Genomic DNA, 23,742 nt, shown 5'->3' with positions numbered 1-23,742 from the left:
TATATATATATATATATATATATTATTTTTATTTTATTTTTATTTTTAAAAGTGGCTATTTACTACCACTTGGTGTTTTGTAGCAGTTTGAGATTGTAAAAATGTAAAGTGCTTTACAAATAAAATTCATTATTATTATTATTATTATTATTATTATTATTATTCAGAAATGTCCTGTTTAGCCTTTAATGTTGAATTTCGTTGGAGCTGTCGTCTTGTCCCGGGTCCGACTCCGGTTCAAATTGATAGAGTTTGCACTCATTCGTCCCATGATCTGTCCTCAGAGACTCACGTAGCCTTTTGCCTCTACTGTTGTCAAGGTTGACCTGTTGACTGTCAAGGTTACTGTTGACCTCTTTAAAGAACCCTTGAACTATGATTTGTATCCTGTTACATTTGCACAAAGTATATGCATATTCTCTCACATTCACACAGACTTTAGCATTTAGTCATATTCAGAGCTCTCAAGTCTCACGCTTTGGGCGTGAGACACATTTCAACCCGTTCACACGCTCACACGGCACACCTTGTATTTCTCACACAGAGAAATCGCCAGGGTAACACACACTAAGTTGCGCGCTATTAGAGGAATCAAGCGAGTACCCCATATAGTTCTGACGGCCCTGCCACGCACCAGTTCATCTAATAAAAAAGTATACATAGATACCTAACAGAACAGCCAATCATAAAATAGATTTGCTGTATCTGGGTAAGATATAGATATTCCCTCCACCCAAGAACGTTTAGGTTCTGATTCCAACGTCACATTCTGTGATTCATGCCACGGCCTCGCTCATTGAATCAAATGCTCGCTGAAGTACCGTTAGTTGGCAACTAGAAGCCCCAATGACAGACGCAGAGACACAAAGATAACGGTGTTAAGTTAAGTTTCTGACAGCACTTTGTGTTTTCTGTTCTTAATCCCTCAACAAAACTTAAAGGAAGCTCAATCATGATTTACATGAAATGCATTTTGCTATCGTGCGTTATTGCGCTCTCTCTCAGTGACCATCTGTGCTCTTCTGCACTCGTGAATGCGGTGATGGACAGCTGTCCTCATTCCACTGCTGTTTGGATGGGATTTTTTTTTAAAACTCACTTTCATTAATTAATTTATTAAAAGTAACTCCATTTTGAAAGATCATTTTCATCTAAGTAATTCCAAACATCACGAGGCAGACGACATTAGTGATCAAATACAGTCGAGTTATTAATAATAATAATAATAATACATTTTATTTATAATGCACTTTATATTAAACAAAATCTCAAAGTGCTACAGAATTAAAAACAATCAACAACAATAAATAAATAAGTAAATTAATAAAATAAAATAAATAAAACTGAAAAATAAAATAAAATAAAATAAAGAAGTAACAAGTCAATTAAAAGCTCTGCTAAAAAGGTGGGTTTTAAGACCACGCTTAAAAGCATCTATAGTCTGTGGAGTCCGCAGGTGGTCAGGGAGAGCATTCCACAGACTGGGGGCTGCAGAGCAGAATGCCCGATCCCCCATAGTACGGAGACTGGCTGTGGGAGTTTTGAGGCGATACAGCTAAACAGAGCGGAGGTTACGAGTGGCTGTTTGTGTGGTGAGGAGTTCCTTAAGATAGGAGGGAGCATCACCATGGATGCACTGGTGGGTAAGGAGAGAGATCTTGTACTCGATCCTGAACGACACAGGAAGCCAGTGGAGTGATTTTAGAATGGGGGTGATGTGGTCGTATTTGCGCACCCTCATGAGGATCCTAGCAGCGCTGTTCTGAATACACTGCAGCCTCTGGAGATTTTTGCTAGGGATGCCAATAAGGAGCGCATTGCAGTAGTCCAGCCTGGAGGAGATAAAGGCGTGGACAAGCTTCTCCGCATCAGCCAGCGATAGAATGGGACGAAGTTTGGCAATGTTTCTGAGGTGGAAGAAGGAGGTCTTACACAGGTGTTTGATGTGCGCTTCAAAAGTAAGCTGTGATTCCATTCTGACCCCCAGATTCGTGACTGAAGTGGAAAGTGGAATGACCTGATCAGAGAAAGCAATGCTGGTGATAACGGACTTCTGGACCTGAAGTGGAGTGCCGACTAGGATAGCTTCAGTCTTGGAGCTGTTTAGCTGCAGAAAGTTTTGCTTCATCCACGCCTTTATCTCATCCAGGCAAGTGATCAAAGTGGATGGCGTGAGGTCAGCAGAGGGAGATGAACTTGTCCTAAAGTAAAGTTGAGTGTCATCAGCATAGCAGTGAAAAGAAATCCCATGCCGGTTGATGAGACGGCCAAGGGGGAGCATGTAGAGTATGAACAGGGTGGGTCCGAGCACAGAGCCTTGAGGGACACCGCAGGTGACATTGTGTGACAGGGATGTAGCTTCTCCTAACGCAACATATTCAGTTCTCCCAGTGAGATAAGAAGAAAACCGGTTAGTCAGAGAGACCGATGGTGGAATGCAATGGTGAAGGAGGATGTTATGGTCAACTGTATCGAAAGCTGCAGTTAAGTCCAGGAGGATGAGAAGGGGTGGGGAACCAGCATCTGCCGCCATCAAAAGATCGTTTGTGACCCTGACCAAAGCTGTTTCTGTGCTGTGTCATGAGCAGAAACCAGACTGAAATTTCTCAAAGATTGTTATGCTCCAAATGGACCTGAAGCTGTGCACCAACAACTTTTTCCAGCACCTTAGAGAGGTATGGGAGGTTGGAGATGGGCCTGTAGTTGTCATTAACATCTGGGTCTAAAGTAGATTTTTTTAAGAAGTGGTCTGATGATAGCAGTTTTTAGAGTTGAAGTAACAAGGCCAGCCTGGAGGGAATTATTAAAAATCTTAGTAATAAATGGACTTAAGACACAGAGGTTAGATTTTACCAAGGCTGTAGGAAAAGGATCCAGTGCACAGGTGGATGGTTTCATTTTTCTGATGATGTCCTCAACCTCGAGCTGTGTGATTATGGAGAAGCAGCAGAGATGTTGGAAGGTCCCTGGCTGTGGATCAACAGACGGGACAGGCAGAGCGGAGGTGCTAGATAGAAGCAAGTGGATGTTGTCTACTTTCCTAAAAAAAGGTCATGAACTTATTGCACCTCTCTTCTGTGGCTTCTGAAAAAGAGTGAGTTTGCGGTTTGAGGATGTGATTTATAGTGGAGAAAAGCTTCTTGGAGTTTCCAGGGTTATTGTTGATGATGCAAGAGTAGAACTGTGACTGAGCATCTCTCAAGGACCTTGCGTAGGCCTTCTGATGATCTCTATAGGCTTGCCTATGAACAGTGAGTCCTGAGAGCTTGAGACGCCTCTCAAGTACACGCCCAACCGTCTTCATCTTCCGCAGTTCGCTGGTGTACCAGGGTGCTAAGCGCGAGAAGGTGACCATTCTAGTTATGACAGGTGCGTGAAGATCTAGAAGGCTGCTCAGAGACTTGTTGTAGAAGTCAACCGACTCAGAGACTGAGGAGAGATCAACAGAGGAGAATTGCTGAAGGTCTGTAGTTAAAGAGTCTCTTTCACATAAGGTCTAATCTCTTATCAATGATGTGGTCTTGGATGAAAGATGACTTATTTGTGAGGGATTGTGCATTAAAAAGTTCTATTTTGAGCGTTGATGGGGTGGTGAATCTCGTTATTGGCCATAAAACACTAAAATCCACTCCACGTTTTCTGTCATGCGCTGTGCTAAAAGATCTCGCGGTGTTTCCCGTTCAATCCAGTTTAGATTGGTGAGATCTCGCGGTGTTTCCCGTTCAATCCAGTTTAGATTGGTGAGATCTCGCGGTGTTTCCCGTGCAATCCAGTTTAGATTGGTGAGATCTCGCGGTGTTTCCCGTGCAATCCAGTTTAGATTGGTGAGATCTCGCGGTGATTCACGTGTTACCAAAACGGAGAGCAACACTGTTGTGATGACGCTGCAGATGTGCGACGGAGGTCCAGATGGATGGTATGGCTGATGCAGATCTGCGCAGAAGTCCAAGTTCCTTAATGACCGCGATGCACGCCGGAAATGTGCGGTCGTTGAAATTTAGCAGCTGTGGAATGGAATATTTAAGCTTCATGACGGCCGCTGAATGGTTTTGACTAGCGCTATGCATTATAGAAACACAGAGCTGGAACACCGTCAGGCACAGCGAGATGATGGTCCATACCATAGCAGAGGAGTGTATGCACCAACTCCCAGCAATTCCAGCAAACAGCCGATTTTAGAAGAGATAGCAGGGGTGAGTAAAATTCTTTGAAATTTGGAGAAAAAACGTAAAAATCCGTACAAAAAAAGGTTTTAGATGTATAAAAGTGCTCTCCTGTCATGAGGGAGTCCATTCAAACTGCCAACTGTCAACAGCCAACTGTCAACAGCCGAGAAGAGTTATCCGAGACGATAAGAGCCAAGCAATATGTCCCAAAATTAGCACTGACTGAATGTACTAGTTATGACAAAAAATAAAATTAAAATAAAGTTTATAATTAACGTATATAAACTAAAATCGGGTGGAAAAGCGGCGAACAGACAACGCCAGCGTCCTCTCCCCCTCGTTGCTAGGCAATCTATTTTTCTATTAACTCGCTCCACAGCACCAGCCAGTGGATTTAGTTATAACTGGAAGTTGAAGAATTGGAAGATGAAGTGTAGCGATATAAAATTTGCAATGCAATATGTAAATGGCAATGCATTTCAGTATTTAAATTTACATTTTCCATACCATGTGTGCAACATTTGGAACAAAATGATAATTCAAATTGAATAATATAATTTACATTTGCTATTTCCTACACTAGTTTTAACATATAATTTAAACATAAATTGTTTATTGTAATACTTTATATAAGTTGCAAAATTAAAATTAAAATGTATTACAGAAATATTTAGATGTGTTTAACATGTTCAAGCAAAAATTGTAGCAAAATGATCATTTAAATGTTATTTTTCTAAATTGCATTTAAACTTCCATTTAAGATACTTGCGATTGCAATTTGATGATATATCCCGCAATGAATGGAGCAAAATTCAATGTGGAATTGAAAATGCAAAACTCCATCTCGCCTAAGGCAACCAAAGAGCTAGAGCCGGACCTGCCGCTGTCATAAAGAGAGGAAACAATACAACCATACTGATATAGCAAACAATAATCATAGGCAGCCTGTCTGAGATTATCTGAGAGTAAAATAATCTCTGTTGTAAACCACAGCTCACTTCAGCGCGACCGTGCTCATGTTAAGGTGCCACCAACCTCTGGGCTGAAGGCCTCAAAAACCTGCTACCAACACCAATAAACAACACTAACCACTCTCTCTCTCTCTCTCTCTCTCTCTCTCTCTCTCTCTCTCTCTCTCTCTCTCTCTCTCTCTCTCTCACACACACACACACACACACACACACACACACACACACACTAATTAAATGCATATTTTTTTATCTGTACGAATTTGTCGTTTTTCATATCAGACCCCCGTACCCAGCCAAACCCCGTTGCTGCCGCCACGGCCGAAATCTCACTCTGAACTCAGTTCAAAACTTGAGAGCCCTGCTTATTGATTAAACTGATTGGTTGTAGAACAATCAAGCAGTGATTTATTCCATTGAAAAGACAGAAAATATTGTGAATATTTACCCTTAACCTGTACAGGGAATGTGTGAATCATATATTATAATTACAATAAGAGCTCAAATATTGTGAATATTTACCCTTAACCTCTACAGGGAATGTGTAAATCATATATTATAATTACAATAAGAGCTCAAATATTGTGAATATTTACCCTTAACCTCTACAGAGAATGTGTGAATCATATATTATAATTACAATAAGAGCTCAAATATTGTGAATATTTACCCTTAACCTCTACAGGGAATGTCTGAATCGTACATTGATTACAATAAGATCTCACAAATTATAATATATTGGTAACTATTCTGATTAAAGCTATGATTGACATTGATTGTAGATTATATGCAAGCACCTCCTATAATTAATAACACAGACAGATTGAAATCTTGTGTATTCAGATGTAGAGAGCAGTGATAATGGTGATTCGTCATGATTAAATCTCCAGCAAAAGAAAGCAAAGCATCAGGATGATCAGAGAGGAAGCCGTCCTTCCACTGGAGCTGCAAAATATGTCCACACACTCGCTAAAAGAGGAGAGATGGGAAGATAAACGGCATTAATGCAATAGAAAAAGACCAAATGTACATTTATAATGTCTATGCAATATCACTTCACAAAATAACAGCGAGTCAAAAACATAGAGTGCAACCAGTGTAGTCTGATTATATTGGGATGTCAGTTCATAAACTTGTTTAAAATAATGTTGTAGTCTCACCGCTCAGTGGGTCCTGGTGTAGCTCTAGTGCTAGTTTTCACTGTAGTTCTTGAGTTCGGTGGAGGTGTGGGAAGAGCTCTAAGAAACACACAAACATACTGTCAGGTTATCATCATCAGATGCATCAATCAATCAACATTTTATTTATATAGCACAAAAACAGTAGTTGGCCATTGTGCTGTACGAGAGGACAAACAAATACAACAAATAATATAATGCAATAATAAAGGGAGTTTACATCGGAAACTAAATTGAAATCTTTAAAATCAATATTAAAAATCAAATACAGTTGTAACCCTGTAATCAAAAGTAGGTTTTCAACTTAGATTTAAATTCAGACTCTGTGGATACTAGTCTTAAAGAGAGAGGAAGACTACTCCACAATTTTGGACCAATAATAGAAAAATCACCGTCAGCCCTCATCTAAAGTCTAGCTCTCGGAGCCATCAGCAATCATTTATTAGATGACCGTAATGATCTAGCAGAGTTATTTAAGTTCAGAAGTTCAGAGATATGTTGGAGCTGATCCATTTAGGACTTTAAAAACAAAAAGCAGTATTTAACAAACCGGCAGCCAGTGCAATGCTTGTTATATCGAGGAAATATGATTATATTTCTGTGTTCCTGTCAACAGCCTGGATGCTGCATTTTGGACTATCTGAAGATGACTAATATTCGATTGGCTCATCAGAATCAGAATGAGCTATTGCCAGGTATGTTTACACATACTAGGAATTTGTTGTAGTGACCAGGTTTCCACCGAAATTACCCGGAACATTTTGTATCAGGAACTTTTTTTAGAGGAACTTTCCCCCCTAGACCTGCTACTGTCTGCATTTCCACTGCGGTCTAAAGTACCGTGAAGACTAGGCAGATTAGTCCGGTAATGTAGGACTGCACACAACTGCTCCTCCCGTCAGTGACGGACAGTAATCATTTTGGCGCGACACACACTGTCTGCAACAATAACAAGTAAAGACTTAAAAATGCTGGTTGAAATCAAATGCAGCAAGCTCAACCAATCAGCATGTTCAGCGCCCAAGTCCCACCCTCGAAAGTACCTGAACTTTGAAAAAGTACGACCTCGAGAGCAGGGCCATTTTTAGGGGGAAATATTTTCCCAGAATTTCATTTAGACCCTGGTTTCTGTGGTGAAAAAACACCGAGTCGTAAAGAGCGAGTAGGGTTGAAAGGGAGAAGCAAGTTACAGAGGTAGGGGGGAGCAAGGCCATGCAGAGACTTAAAAGTGAGAAGAAGAATTTTGAGTTTAATACGGTAAGACACAGGAAGCCAGTGAAGATCATGCAGAATTGGGGAAATTTGAGCAGAACGCTTGGTGTGGGTGAGCAGTCTGGCAGCAGAGTTTTGAATATATTGTAATTTGGAAATGGAGCTAGCTGGTAGGCCAATGAAAAGTGCATGGTCCTAAGTAGATGGTCCTTTGCCCAATGTCAGTGGTGGGAACAATGTTTCCTGGGGTCGGAGTATTCATCGAGAAGTTAGCAGGTGTGTTAGTGTTGGGAACGAGGCATTTTTACCGTGCTCGCCATGAAGCGTCTTCTGACCGCGCGCCTCTCCGCGATCGCGGCGACAGTATTGTGGTGGAGACTTTGTCTTATGCCACTGGGTATGTTAAACGAAGTCGAAGTATTCATAGGACAGTTCGGAGGCAGGGTGGGGAGTCAAAATGACAATGACAGTGGTCTAGGCATTTTATCATGTAAACGTGTGGCTTTTCATGAAAATTCTGTAGTCCAAGATTGTCACCACCATATGACGTCATAATATGCTAATTCAATTAGAAAATGTAATCCCTATATTAACTTTGGGTCATCCTTAATTAAGATTACTTTATCCGTAAGGGGACAATGCAATTTAATTAAAAACACATGAATAAACATGAGTAAAAAAGCCAGAATTAGCCAAAAGGCTATTTTTCATCTGTAGTCCCCTGGCCCAGATATTAAAAGAGCAAAAATATAACACAAATGTACATGGTTAGTAACAACACACATACACACACACAACGTTGCTTGCAGATGAAAAAGACACATAACACACTGCAAGTTCAACCATAAAAGATACAAGACATACAGCCTATAAAAACAAAGACAAACACATTTTTACAAAGAGACACAACAAGACTTTAGTGCTGATAGATGTACGTATCAATCAGCCATTTCATTTGATAGTCTGTTTCACTCACTAGCGCCCCTCACAGACCAGGCTGAAGGTGCTTTTGCGCAGAGGGATGACACACCCTGCGTCTCAATCAGCTCCCTAGTCCACTACTCAGGGCACTGATCCGGACATAAGTCAATGGGCTAATTGACTAGGGAGCTGATTGAGACGCACCCACAGTCACCTCTCACTGAGCCAGGGCTCTTCATCTAAAATTGCTTGGGGTCCAGTAAATGAACCCTCCTCACTGGCCAAGGACCGGACAATTATATACCTAAAAACATGTATTGATATTTTTTGATCAATTAGTGATAAAATTAGGGCCTTTTAAAAACGAACGAACGAACTGTATATAATATTCAACACTGCTCTCTCTGTGCTTCAAATTTCACTGGTAAAACATCATTATGAATATCATCCAGAAACACAAACAGGCAAAAATAAAGTGCCACCAGTGTTGGAATTATTAAAAAGTGCAGGAAACATTTTTTTATCTCTTTATTTCACCTGTTCCTTTAAATCCAGAAAAACGTAAATAACCTCAAATAACATCTCAAAAGGCTGAGCTGAGTTGACCTTAAAGACGGAACGGAAGCATAAAAATTATTAAAAATTAAAAAGGATTTTTAAAAAAAGCACATTGTCTGAACTTCAGTGAGAGAAATTGGCTCATTTATTTTCTGCGCCCTTACCTCAGACTGCTGAGGATAAAAGTGTTTTCAAAATGTGTATGGCTGAATGCAAAATTGCCCCCTAACCCTAAATAGGGCATTATTTGAAGAGACAGCCATTTGTAGTGGTGTCCGAAACCACAGTGGACATGTCTGAGCCGATGTACACTCAATGGCTGTCCGACTTCATGCACTTGTTTTCATTCACTCCTTTTCATTTACTCCTTCAAGTGAGCTGTAAGAGTGGTCTAACGTAGGGAAAAGTGAATGAGGGTTTAGGGGACGATTAGCCTAGAAATCTAGACGCACCCTAGCGGCAGCAAATTTAATTTGCCCGCAAGTGTGGTCTAGCAACTCTCAATTCCTATCTGAGCTGTATTCCTCAGAATCTGGACGGCCCAATCACATCGTGTAGGTAGGCTATAGAGTCGGCAGGCGGGGCCATAATGACGACGGCCGAGTTGCGTTTGCGTGCTTCTAGTAACACAGTCTTCTAGTAAACACAGAAACTGGCGAACGGCGGCGGTCTTTCGAATCAGCTCTGCCCGCGCCTCCGGAAGACTTGGAGTTAAGCTTTCCTCTGAGAAAAGAACAAAGAGCGGCACTGAAGTCAGGCCATCCTTAAAAATATTTTGGTTTGCAGTAACAGTAAAATTTTTTTTAAAAAGGGTCGGTAGGTATGTCTATATTTTTTTTTTCAAATTTTAATACAAAAAAAAAGTACATTTTTGGTGATGGTGATTACGTAGGTATGAATTTAAACAAATTGCATATCGTGACATCACTGACTGGGTCTTCAAGCCGTGCCTTCGGGCGTGTAGGCTAATTGCAGGCTATATAGACCACAAACAAATTGAAATATTTGTCAAAAACATGTTTATTGCATAAATTTCCGGTGCATTCTTAAAGAAAAGTGTCCAACCACCAGCTAGCTGTCATTGACTCAAAGCTGTCAACCCTCCCTTTTTTTCCGGGTTTCTCACGTATTTTAGCTCTTTTCCCGCTGTCTTCCCGTTTTAGTATTTTCCCGTGATATGTTTCTTATTTTTACGCTCGATTGTGTAAAAAGGGGTCGTTTTACGCTCTATTGTGAACACGCAACTATCTGTGTCTGTCTCTGAAGTGGCTTCCACTTCTTGCCAGACCAACGCATCTGGTGATACAGACTAGTGCATTTGAATATTAAAAAGCAAAAAGTTGTTTTTATGAATTCAATTAATTAAGTCTATAACCAGCTATTTAATCAAGAGCAGTGAGTGAGTCCTTATCTTTTGTTTGACAGAGAGCAGTAAAGGCTACTGCCCCTTTAAGACCTAATACAGAGCTATGCATCGTCTTTCTCAACTGTCTAAAGTTCTCTTAAGGCATATACAGACTGTCTGATGGATACTCATCAAGATCGACATGTTGACATACTTTTTGTGTGAGTTTATCCGTTCAAACGCAAGACTTGAAAGAACTCAATATTTGCGCGCTGTGAGACGTGCGCGCGCTGCGCAAAGAGACAGATCTTCTCTCACTGCAGAGGGTTCTCATTCGCGTCTTCTGGCGAATATACTGAGTGATGATGCCGAAAATGACTGGTCATACGGCAGCACTCGCATGCATTGAACACAGTTTACAAAGATAGACCGTTTTGCCCACGGTTTCTTTTATTATCGCTGTTGTAGTGTACGTGTATCCATCGACAGAACCATACATAAAGCATTATTTTTCAAGTTACAACCAGTCCCGCCGCTCCCACCACGCGCTGGGGTTGAGCAGAACACACGCTACCCATAGCAACGCGTTATGACAACGACATTTCAGACTGACAGAGACAAGATAAACGGCTTTTCCACCATTTGTTACTGTTTTGTACACGTTGTTATATTAATTATAATTCAAAATCTGTTTTATTCGCCACAATATAGTAATGATAAATGTTGAGGGGGCACTTTTGATTCATTTTCAAAAAGGACAGGGGCTCAAAGCCCTCCCCTCTGCAGTGCACTTGCCTGGTGTGTGTAACGTGTCCATGGTCCTCCTGACTCCTATCTCACAATGCGGCGAAATCTCCGACAGGGCTTTAAAACGTTACAGTGAATGAGAGTATGAGCCGAGCCGAAACCATGGCCGAAACGAACGCACGTGCTGGCCATAGTGTGACATCCGTTAACCATAGTGTAAACATAGATGACGTCACGGGTTTTTCTATAAACGAAAGAACGTAGCCTTCGTTTGTATGGCCCAGGCAATTTATACATTTATAATACTTACTAGAATATAATTCATATTTTATTACTGTTGTATTAGTTGTTTGAAAAGTAAAAAAAGAAATTGGTCGGTCTTAAAGCCAATTTACAACCGGCAAGTCGGTCGGACTAAAAGGGAAAAAAAATAAAAAATTGAGTCGGCCCTAAATTGACAGGGTCGGTCGGGTTACGGCAAACAAGAATATTTTTAAGGATGGCCTCATTCTTAAAAAGGGAAGATGTGTTCGGAGTTTAGCCGACCGGATACGGCGAATGTTTAATCAGTCAGCGAGCTCCCCTTCACCGTCGTTGCTCCGGTTGGTGTAGCGCTATCCTATCGCGTGCAGAGGGAGTTTGAAAGACAACCATTTATCCCGCCCCTCGGACTGAGCCCTGTCTATGGTGAGTTTCCAGACCAAACATCTTGATGTGGGTCTGGCTTGTCAGGCTAGGGGGCGATGTCAGATTCAGCATATGTTTTCGTCGCCGCTTTCTGCTCTTCACTGCATGCGTGACTGTGCATCTGAACGTAGCAACAGTGAGCATAGTAACATAGCCTAACTGTCATTATAAACAGTCAAACCAGAACCAAGACGACCCCTGATTGGTCAGAATCCATCTAAGAGGATGGGCACAAATTTGAGTTTTAATCTCAGAACTTGAACAAAGAGTTCAGTCAGTTCAACAGTTCGGTTCAAGAAGTTTGGAAGAGCAGTTGGGGTGGAGTCCAGAAATCAGCTGGAGAACTCCAACGGGTAGACAATCATGGCAGACCCAGATTTGAGAAAATGGGTTAAATTCATTCAAGCCATCTAGGACTCTCCTCTCACTTTCCTTTCTTTTACTTAAATTTCTTTTCTTTTCTGTGAGTCTCGTGTTCTGAGTTAAGTTTAGCCGCAAAGCTTCCCTTGACGAATCTTCTGCGAGCGTGCTTCAACTTCAAACATCCACAAGACTTTCCATCCATCCAGCCGCCAACACGCCATGTGATTGGCTTCCCAAGACGTCCATCAAAGATAGGCAAGACCGTCATAAACCATGAAAAAAACCCTCGCCAGCCAGGACCGAAAGGGAATCCCCAAGACGAAACAGAAGACAAACCTCCAGATACTAAACTGAACTGGTGCATTGATATCAAATTGAATAAGCTCCTAAGGACTCCTAAGAAACGATAGGAGGGTTAAGTTAATGATTGGTGGTTCATTCAGGTTGTGTTATAAATAAATATATTGCTAGAAACGTGGGATTTTATCTCTTTCTCTCTTAAGAGTCTTTCTTTCCTCACTTTCCTCTTTTTTTGCAACTCGTGTGAATATGTGTGTTTTTTGTTAGATGTTAGTTTTACGTGCTAGAGTAATCAATAAAGTTTTGTTTGTAACTAAAATTATGTTGTGTGGATATTAATATCCGCTGCAGTTACAGCCCGTTTGTGAACGCTGGACACTGGACGAGTCATTTGCTCGGTTGTAAAATAGACTCTTGCAAAAGTCCTTATGAATTAATTCATTCATTCGAACTAAATGGACCCGTTTCCCTTATACAGAGTCCCCTACACAGGCTTTTAAGACCCACTCTGTTTCGGTGGTTCATCTTTATACAGTTTGTGTTGCGGGTTTAGCAGATTTTATTTTTTGTCTGTAATTTGGTATAAGATGAACCAGGCATTGATCAGAGAGTCCCAAAGCTGCCCATGGGACAGAGTGATATGAATTCCTTATAGCTGTATAACAATGGTCCATTATATTACTGTCTCTGGTGGGATGTGAAATGGGATGCTGTCTGTATTTTGGCAGTTCACTGGAGAGATTTGCTTTGTTAAAATCCCCAAGAATGATTAAGACAGTCTGGGTTCTTTTGTGCGGTCTCTGTGATCTGATCGGCAAGTTTCTGTAAAGCCAGGTCCACGTGTGCTTGCGTTGGGATGTGATGCTTTGAGTCGTGACATTACATAAACATCTTTTCCTATTCTATTTTTCCCTGGAAACACTTTCAACACGCTTGCGTGTTGTGTGAAAAATAAGCGTCTGTTCTAGGGGTGACCCCTAATAGTCGAAGATTCGATGCATCGTTATGCAGGACCCGATTCGACCACTGATCTCAAGGTCGAATCTTCGCGGGTGTTATGAAACGAGGATCATACCATTTTGGCAATATGGGGGTGCTCAATATTAGTGTTATAAAGACGTGCCGCGGGACTCGCCGCTCCTTTAAAATTTGAACCCATACACCGACGGCGGCATTCGACACCTGTCCGCGGCGATTAAATGTATATTTCCCTCAAATCGTGAATGTACATACTGATTTCACCCTGTGCTACAAGATACACTCATCGTGCAGCTCTTCTGTCAGAAGTCCATTCAAAATTGAGCTCGCGCACGGCGAGTATATAATGTTCACGTCTGCCTGGTGTGAGATCCCTGAGACACGGCGCTGAGCTTCAGTCCGGTGTGCGACCCCCTATAGGCACAATCGGCTTAAGAACGTGCATATAAACGCACAAAGTGTTCTTTTCCTCACTAGGCAGGTATTTTTTTAGGTTTATTTATCAAAATGTTCTTTTATATATTTGTGTGATGGTCTGTGTTTCGATCGCGGCTTTTAAATGTTATGAGAGAACGGTTAATTTACGAATGTGTAGTGTAACGTTAGCCTGTTTTGATCACTTTATTAAAAGTGGTGGCTGTGTGCAGTGTGGAAAGTAAAATAAAAATAGTCTTAGCCTCCTGCTGACTAGTGTCCTGCCCTTCCCAACCCGTTTATACCGTTTATTTTTTCCGGTCTATGGTTTACACACATAGATGATTCGACTATTGGTCGACCATAGAGAGATTCGAAAATTCTGATTTGAATGTGTAAATCCTTAGTCGGGGACACCCCTAATCTGTTCCATTTCTAGCATGTACGCGTTTTCAAGCCACGCCTGAGATGCTCGTCACGCAGGCAGTGTGCAAGCTCTAACTGTTAACATGGGAGCCAAAATAAGAAACGGACACACCACGCAGCCGAGACGCTCACGCCATGCTTGGCCGTCAATACCATAGTATGGTCAATACTGCCGACGTTGTCTTTGCTGTATCAGTAGGCTATATATTTACGCCCCGCAGCTGACACGCAGCAGAAACGCCATGCTCACCCCATGTTTGCAGTGTGTCTCCGGCCTTAATTTCCACACGCAGTCCACACAAACACTTGAAAATGCGCACATTTAATACAGACATTATAGCCTACATTTAATATAGAGCGGCCCGCTCATTTTAAGATGCCCATCAACATTCAAATTCCGGCTACGCCACTGTTATAGCCAAATTTCTAACATTTCTAATTAGAAAAAAAAACAATATGCAACCAAGGCCAAATTATGACAAATAGAAAGATTAATTCATTAACTTACATTAGTAATCGTTATAGATCTTAGTGAAACTGGCTATAAAGAGATGACTTTCTTACCTTTCCTTGTGGTTCTTAAAAGTTTGAATGAAATTTGATGTTGTGGTTGTCGTGTCAGATACTCTTGCGTTGGATATTTTGCATCTGGCAAATCTTTTTTTATTGGCACGGTCCAGTTCAAAGTCCTTATAGCCAAACGAGAATATTTGTGAAGCTCGACCACTATCTGCCATGTTTGGCACGGTTTGAATTGTGCAGAGTTAAGGCACAGACGCTGATGGTGCTGACGTCACAATAATTATCTTTTAAATTAATTTTATTGCTGTTTGTTTATTAGAAGTTCAAGTGATTGTCGAGTCTTCCACTGCAAGTCAAGTCAAGTCTCAAGTAACTCAAGTCAAAGTAAAGTCATTTTCATACTTCAATCAAGCAAGTCGCAAGTCCTGAAAATTGGGACTCGAGTCAAGTCATATGACTCGAGTTCCCACCTCAATGTAGTTGAATTCGCAAACCTGTATAAATGTATTTATGTTGAACACATAGGAACATTCATTCCTACTATTGAAGTCAGTGGTGCCCCCAAAGCAGCCTGGGTATAAACTTTCTTCCAAATATCATCTTTTGTGTTCAGCAGAAAAAAAGAAACTCATACAGGTTTACCTTTTCATTAAAATAATGAGCTTTTCATTTTTGGGTGAACTATCCCTTTAAAATGCCCCAAATCGGCTAGTAAAGAGTTCTTTAGAAATAAGTAAAATAATCAAATGTAAAATAATCAGTTCACATACTTGATCTCATGTTTATTGTTGAGCTGTTGTTAACTTATTTTTATTTATGTCCTTTAAGTCATTGATGCAATTGTTTTTGATAGGTTTTTATGTTTGAAAGGGTGTCCCTTTTTTGTCACACTGAAGTTGGCAATCCTATGTACACCAGAGGTTAAAGGGCATTCACCTCGCAGCACATGGTCTCTGCTGGGCATTGGCGTCAGTAGAAATGTTGAAGTTCTTCACCGTTGCTTTAGGGCAGGGTAGAGAGTCGTTCTGGAGCAGCGCTGAGATATCTGGAACAGTACAACATTCATAAAGATCAGACACAAGGGGAATATCATTCCTGCCCAATCATCATGTATGGAGCCGGATCTAAAATCTGGTACACATATATGGATAAATGAAGTTCTGGAATTAATGTCCATCACACATTTATGAATGATGAGTATGTTGGAAATCTCCATCAGGTGGTGGGGGTGGCTGTTTTTAATGCCTGATCAAAAGTTACTGTGAACCTGATATTACTACTTTTATTAAATAAAATATATGTAAGGGATAATGTACACCCAGCCAGTTGTTATCGCAGAATAAACCCCGACAGAGTGATCAGGACCTCAACGCCAACAAAATATTGTTTCGAGAGTTCCAACCTGCTTTAAGCCTTTATCTATTGCTGCTAAATGTTGAGAATGAATGCTGAAAGGGTTAGTTCACCCAAAAATGAAACCAAGCCTATGATTTACTCACCCTCAGGTCATTATAGGTGTTTATGACATTCTTCTGTCAGACAAATACAATCAGAGTTATATTTAAAAAGCCCAGGCTAACGTTAATCCCTGCAGTAGTTGTGTTTGAAGTCAAATGCAGCTGTCCGTCAAATAACGTGCTCCACACGACTCCGATGGGTTAATAGAGCCTTCTGATTCCAATCGATGCGTTTGTGTCAGAAAAATATCCATATTTAAAACTTTATAAAGGAAACCCGCCTTGAAGTCTTCCATTGTAACCCACGGCTGTTTAAGACACAAGATGGCGCCAGCGTTAAGCACAGAAGTAGAACCGGTCAAGTAACTCGTAGTTCCCGGATGAGCGGTTGTTATCTGGAAATAACGTACCGCTGGAATGCGCGATTGACCAATCAGAATCAAGTATTTCACAGAGCCGTGTAATAAGTATATTTAACACTTATTAATATCATTACAGATAATCTTTATAAACAGGGCATGTGCAGTCCCATTAAAATGTGTTTCCATGAAGGACCCGATCATGGAGCAATGCACAGGACAAGCGCAGCATTGAGCTTCTTTAGTCTGGTCAGTAAGGAGCGTTTTGATTGGAGGATTAAACGCTCACTGTGATTGGCTAAATAGAACATCCTCCAAAAAAGATATTTATGAATCTTAACCTGTCAGGAAGGTCTCAAAAATACTATTCATAAAGATGTGATGGTCATTAACTCACTTGAACTTGACTTGTGTAAAGATTTTACATTTATTTAGGTAAGATGCATTTTTGTGAGCATGTGGGGAAATATTTATGCTTTTATTGTGCTTTTATGAATTTTTTGTAAATGTATTATTTCTGAGGCTGATCCGGCTCCATATCATTCTAATAAGGCCCAGTTTGCTCTTAATACAGCAGATAAACCTGTTCTCTGAGCTCAAATCCTACCTTGTGTGGTGATGAGAAGTATGAGGTCACCGCCCTTGATAAACTCTCTTCTAGTGACATCAGCTGTTGAGAGGAAATTTATAGAGGCTCCTCCACCCACAAATACAGACTCGCCATCAATGTCATTTTGTTCTCCAGCCTTTCGAGGATTGTCCCAGTAATAGACACCATCTGTTAGAGCAAAATATGGCTTTTAAAATAACCCCGAAAGCTACAGATAATAACTTTGAAATGTTGCATATAAACACATGAATAATGAGGATAATAATATCAGATTGCATTAAAGATCTAACCATAACTAGTCACATTAGGGTCAGTGGTGACGCTTTGCTCAAAGGACATGCGCTTCTGTATGTGTGGATTCTGGTCAAGGATCTGGACGGTTATTTGTCTCCATGGACAAGGCCACCGCAGATTATCATCATTTGCACCAGATACCAAACTAACACCCACTGTAAATTCATTCCTGAACACCGATAACCCAGCCACAAAGCGATAACCATCACTGGAGTAATACAGTGGACTCCTGAAACCGTACGACCCACTGTCCATTTTCTTCTCAACGTCTCTTATCTGCCATGTGAAGGGACACTCGGTCTCTGAAACATTGATATCATCCAGTGAGAAGCCTCCACTGGAGTTTCCTGCTCCTTTACGGCCTTCAAACACAACTTGGAAAGATTTATTGGCGTTCAGTGGCACATGATGCAGCTTCCAGTAATTCCCAGGGGTTTCTGCAAGAAATGAAGCGGTCAGTAACACTGAGATACAGGCCTATATGAGTGTGTGAAGAAGAGACAGACCTGTGATCTGATCCATAAGTCTGAGAGTTCCTGTGCTGTCTGCTTCATTCTGGTACTCTCGGATCCAGATGTTGAGCTGGTCAGACTGATTCCCGCTGTGATAGTAGTAGAACTGCAGGCACTGGACTTTGCAGTCTCTTGTAGGGGTCAGTGTCTTGCTCTCCAATCTGGCTGCGTCCCCCTGGTTTCTGCCCTCAGTGCTGAAGTGCATGAACAAAGACGAGCCTGAAACGGGCATGAAAACAGGTGTGTAGCAGCTGTGGATGGAAGTGATTTCTACTGACTGACTGTAATAGATCTGACCGTTCTGCTTTCTGCCCAAGTACGTGTGGTCGGTCACATTGATGCCCTTCACTGAGTTCACTCTCTTCCAGCCATAATCAGCAGCAGAACAGACGCTCATCTGACACAGAGATTCATCATCAAAACTACAGTGGTCAAGGAAAGAGACGGAGGAATCTGCAGTGCACACAAACACACACGGAGACAACATCAACTCATTTCCATTTCAGTTCATCACAATGGCCCTGGCTATCCCTGGCATCAACCTTGTAAACTTGTAACAATGTGTAAAAAACATTGCAACCATAGCAACCTGGTATGATCTGCAATTTCAGTATTTATAAAATATACACTTTAAGTAACAAAATATATAGAAAGTTAATTAGGAAAATATTAAATATAAAAATAAACGACCAGTAATGGATTAAAAAGACTATTGGATGTGATAGATAAAAAAGTCTTATAAGGCATATTCTTTTAACATTTATTAATGAACTTCTATTGAATACTGTCTATAGGCACCATCACTCGCAAACAAAATATAAGGGCAATATTGTAAGAATGGATTTCACCTGAGAACAAACTCAAGGGATCAAAGCTGCAATATGACAATACAACTTCACTCTCTGAATACAAGAGAAAACAAGACTGCACCTGGCCCAATCCTATTTCCTCACCCCTGCCAGGATATGACCCTCTCACCCTCTGGGTCACACAAACATGCAAATCTCACAGATACTGCCACAAGCTGTTTCTGTATGGTCAATATAAATACTTTTAGTGTGATTGGTAAAAAGGTTTCATCCTCACATCAGTGGAACTCTAGTTCATTCCAGCTCTAGTAAAACAGGTCGTAAAAGAAGGACAACTGGGTTTGTTCCTCTGGTGTAGGAGATGCTCATAAAGATCTTTTGATAAACATTTGCTGTCAGACCTCAAGGATGGGTGGGACCATTTGGGTCTGAGAAAAGAACCAAGATCTGCATAAATATTTGGGTGCTAAATGTTTATTGTTCTTTGATCTGGGGGAGTATTTAAGGAGAAGGAGCAAACCACTCAGGGAAGCATCTGTATCCAGAACTTCCCACACTGTTCCCGTGTGTCTCAATAGCCAGGTAAATGATGACTCTTCGAAACTATGTTTATACTATTTTATAATTGAGTTATATTGTATGCTGATCAGTTGTGTATAATTGTCTTTTAATTTGCCTATATTTTGATGTTTTTGCCTGGCTAAATAAACATTAACTTTGATTAATCTTGTATTATTCTAAGGCCGCTTCTTTTAGTATGATCAATCGAAGTCTGGTATTTCCGCAGGCGTTGTGTCAGGATAGATCAAACCGTAGGACTCAATGTATGGAGCATGGAGCACAGCATTAGGGATAATCTGATTTCTGACTATCACTGTATTAGCAAGTTGCAGTTCCTGTGATTATTATTCCCATTACGCTTTAAGATGAGTAAGCAGGCGCAACCACTTAAAGGTAAAATATTCACTCTGCAATCCTCTGACTAATATCAGAACCGGCTCGTTTGTGTTTGAGAATGTAATTCGCGAAACATATCTCTAAGAGATATCGGGTCCCTTGATGCACGAAGATAGTGAGAAGTAGAGATACTCAGGGAGATCAAAGATCTAAATTAAATCACAACTAATCATACGATCAGCCGTAAATTTATAAACATAACAAACTCAATGAAACTACATACAATTAGAGTCAGAGTAAATTAAAACATGGAGTCAGATTTAAAATTGGATCTTCACACTTTAAATTGCACTGTGCATTGTGTACTTTATAGAAGCGCCTGAAAAGACATACCCGCAGTATTCCTTCGACCAGCTGTTGGATTCCTACGTTGGGCCAAACAGGCGGAGTTTACAAAGTGGTGACCCCGACTAATCTCCCAGTCTCAGGCGAGTGACGTCTTTTGGCGCAACAATTCAGATCCAAGCCGAATGAGCATGAGGTTTTAAGTTCTACTTTTCTGTCTACAAATGTCCTGGTAAGTCCATTTTTGTTTACCTTTTAGAAAGTGTTGAGGGAAAGCCTAGACGCACCCAATATAGACACATTTGTTGAACGGGTCGGTATACCCACAATAGACCGGAGGCCGTAGAAATCCAGTGGTGTTTAAGGTTATTAGAAAACAACATGGCTTATCAGGGAAGCGGCAGTTTGAGTGTAGATAAGGAGATAATGGAAACTCTTGGAGTGAACATTAAAGATCTCCTCCTTAGCTTGCGTAACAAAGGTGTAGATTTTGAGTGGAACAATGATAAAATTCTAGCTTGTGTAGTGGGGTGGGAAACCCCCTATATCTCCCCCTGGTGGAGAATTTGAATTAGCTGCCCAGTAGATGCGGCTGTGTAAGGTAATCGGCTGGTGACTAATTACCATGATTGCACTCTAAATAAAAACGCAGCATTCCAAATGGCTGGCTAGGTGTTACTCTTTGCATCCCGTTCCTGTTGGAGTCGTGTGGTTCGGGGCATTGATTTTGTTTATTGTTTGATTAGGTATGTTAAGGAGTGTAACGTGGAATATGATTTTATAATATGAGTGTATAACTTAAAACCTGTGTCCTGCAGTCACTACACAATTTGAGTGCCGCAAGAACCTGTACAGTCATGATAGAATCATTGTGAACGCAGTGAGTATGATCTCTGTTCTGGTGGACTGTTCATGTTTATTAAAACGACCCATCAATTTCACTGTGTGCGTGCAGGTAGGAAGGGACGCGCAGAACAGGCATGCTTGCAGCTTTGAGCGGTGTAAGCTTCTCTTTAATGACAAGACGCACTGCCCCGGATCACGCTGCTGTTTTGTTTCTATTGTTGAATGTTCTATTTTTATTGACGTTTTTTTGTGTTGTGGTATTTGCTTTTATTAACCATTGTTACAATTGGGGTGATTAGACTGGTTCTTCTTTGTACAATTTGTATTTTGTAGACGAAGTGCTTCCCATTGGGGAAGTTTTATGAAGAACAAGCAACTGTTGATGCATAAAGTATTTTTTTATTTTATTTTTTGGTATTTGTAATTAATGCAAGCGCTTGGGTCTCTTGTGGGCAATGGTATAAAAAAAAAAGATACTTTGCCCACCTCTCTTGTTGGGGTGTAGTGTTTAACACTTGAGTGTGAGCTTCTTATTCCCTTTCTAGTGTGCAACATCAGTGTGTGTGGTTAGTTGTAGTGAGTGATTACTTTTTGAGGTGGAGCAAGATACTTTTTCCTTGTTATTGTCTTTTGACACCCAGCGCTACCTGTAGTGTTTAAATAACGTTTCTTTCTTCCTTTTTGTCTTTTCTTTTGGTACCTTTTCCTTGTCTGTGTTGGTATGTAAAAGGTAAATGTATTGAAGGTACTTATTGCTGACCGGTCAATCTGATAAGAGTGATATTTAAATGAAATAAAATTGTTTAAATTGGCAGAACTGTCTCAGTCCTCTCTGGAAACAACGAACCTGGGTTTAAGCTTTCTCTGAGTACTACTACATCCTAGGGTGAAAGCCCCTAGGTGGCGTAGTTGGTTACAAACTTATTTTAGATTATCTTATCGTGTTTTAGCCTGGCCATCTTGCCACAGTCGGTACCAGAACGAGGGCCGTAAATTGGAAACAAAGGCTCCTTTTAAGAAAATTCTGGTCGCGATCGTTTATCTGCTGCATCGAACTGATTTGGCAACTATTGCAGAAAACGAACGTGTAATAGCCAACATAAAAGAGCAAGAAACGCAACGATCGGACGAGCTAAAAAAGCTAAGAGCGCAGGTCGAAGCATCTGTGTATGATAAACAAACATGGGCAAGACAGTGCAGCGCGATCGAATCACAAATGAAAAAGCTTGAAAAGAAGCTTAAATCAGATAAAGATTATACATCCGCATAAGCAGTAAAATGGGTAACATCAACAGGCGAAATAGCGATAGTGACGAAGATGATGTTGCAGTTCTGTCGAGCAGTTTGCAAGGCCATCTGGACCTGAGAGAACATGAGCTTTCTCCAGGACCCGCGAGAGAGCGAAAACTACCCGATGATCCAAAACAATGCAGTCCCATAATAACTCGAGTTATATCAGGCTCGGTTCTCCGAAAACCGGTGAAAATTGCTGTGCTTAAAACAATGACGAATGCAGATGATGAAGTCACTACCATTAGCCGCCCATTAACTTGTGAATAATGCACAAAACACAAAGAAGTTGTGGGAATGATGCCATGAAAAGGTCCTTTCCAACCCTACTGGGACAACTTAATGTTACAGGCATCGGTGTACAAATTAGAGGTCAGAGATGTTTGTCAGTAGCCCTCATTACCATTCCAGACGAGCTAAAACCAAAAATGACCCGCGAATTGAGAAAGGGAGAAATCATAATCAAACAGGAAGATGAGGATGACAACAAAGTGTATGAAAGATTAAAGGAAACTTTATTAGAGTTAAGGGGACCAACACACGCTGAGTGGAATAGGATTTAGAGATTATAAGGCCAACAAAGAACCGTTTGAAATGTATGCCGAACGTTTATGGGTGACATACAAAGAGCATTCAGGTTTAGAATATGCACAACGCGATCGGGAAGTTTTATTACAACTCCTGAAAAATAACGCCGGTCCCCATATACAACAGGCATTAGTTCACGGAGCCGATCCGCCAGAGAATACCTACCGGTCATTGGTGGATTGGGCTTTCAAAATAGAGGCCAGACTAAAACAAAACAAAACCCGTTTCATGGCAACAACACAATGGTTAACCGAAGGAAAAGGTGCTAAAAATCCTGACCCTACATTTCAACCTCGATACCAGTTTTGTAAGAAAAACAACCATACTATCAAAAACTGTTTTCAATTCAAACGCAAACTAAATCAAAAAATGCATTCTAAGGACGACAATGAAATACTCAGACGTTTAGGGGATTTGATGGCAGGGAATAACACTTCAGAAAACAGCGCAAAAGCAATCTGAAGAAAGCAAATTGAACCAAGATGATAACACATTCCAAACAGAGTTCGCTGCCCTGCTAGCAAAACATTACATTCCCCAATAGGGGTGCGTGGCCTCCATTGCTATGGGAAGCGTTGTCACAAGCGGTAACCGAATCAAAATAAGAGCTAATCTCGGAGGCCGGTTAGGTAACATTCTCATTGATTCTGGAGCCGCCTGCTCTTGTACAAACCTTCCGTTACCCCTAAGCACAAGAACTATTCAAAATAAAGGCATACTTCGATGACCGCAACGCAAACACAACCAGTTAAACTTGATTTGGGCATGGTAGGGCTAACAGAACAATTCTGGTATTTACCAGATAATAGTGAAGGAACTGTGCTGGGAATGGACATTATGAGAAAGCATGGATTTGTTATTCATTGTTATGAAAAACAAATTGAACTACAAACATATAAAACTACAAAGGGAAGTTTGCCTAAAGGCAATGCAAGCATTCTGTCCATGTC

At 40.9% G+C, this 23,742-nt stretch overlaps 1 protein-coding gene across 1 annotated transcript in view; it reads right to left on the bottom strand.

The window, feature by feature from the left end:
• Positions 1–5,573: 5,573 nt before the first annotated feature.
• LOC137049951 (meprin A subunit beta-like) overlaps positions 5,574–23,742 on the bottom strand; it is a 42,285-nt gene continuing 24,116 nt past the window's right edge. Inside the window, exons 10-16 of the mRNA XM_067428700.1 lie at positions 18,315–18,470; positions 18,012–18,236; positions 17,502–17,942; positions 17,209–17,379; positions 15,722–15,830; positions 6,295–6,372; positions 5,574–6,103 (exon numbers count right to left, since the gene is read on the bottom strand). Coding sequence (XP_067284801.1) covers positions 6,013–6,103; positions 6,295–6,372; positions 15,722–15,830; positions 17,209–17,379; positions 17,502–17,942; positions 18,012–18,236; positions 18,315–18,470 — 1,271 coding nt within the window. The 3' untranslated portion in view covers positions 5,574–6,012. The remainder of the gene's footprint in view (positions 6,104–6,294; positions 6,373–15,721; positions 15,831–17,208; positions 17,380–17,501; positions 17,943–18,011; positions 18,237–18,314; positions 18,471–23,742) is intronic.

Source organism: Pseudorasbora parva, chromosome 20 (genome assembly GCF_024679245.1).
Source record: "Pseudorasbora parva isolate DD20220531a chromosome 20, ASM2467924v1, whole genome shotgun sequence".
Lineage (NCBI taxonomy): Eukaryota > Metazoa > Chordata > Actinopteri > Cypriniformes > Gobionidae > Pseudorasbora > Pseudorasbora parva.
Note: the sequence above shows the minus strand (reverse complement) of the source record. Positions and strands in the feature narration are given on the sequence as shown.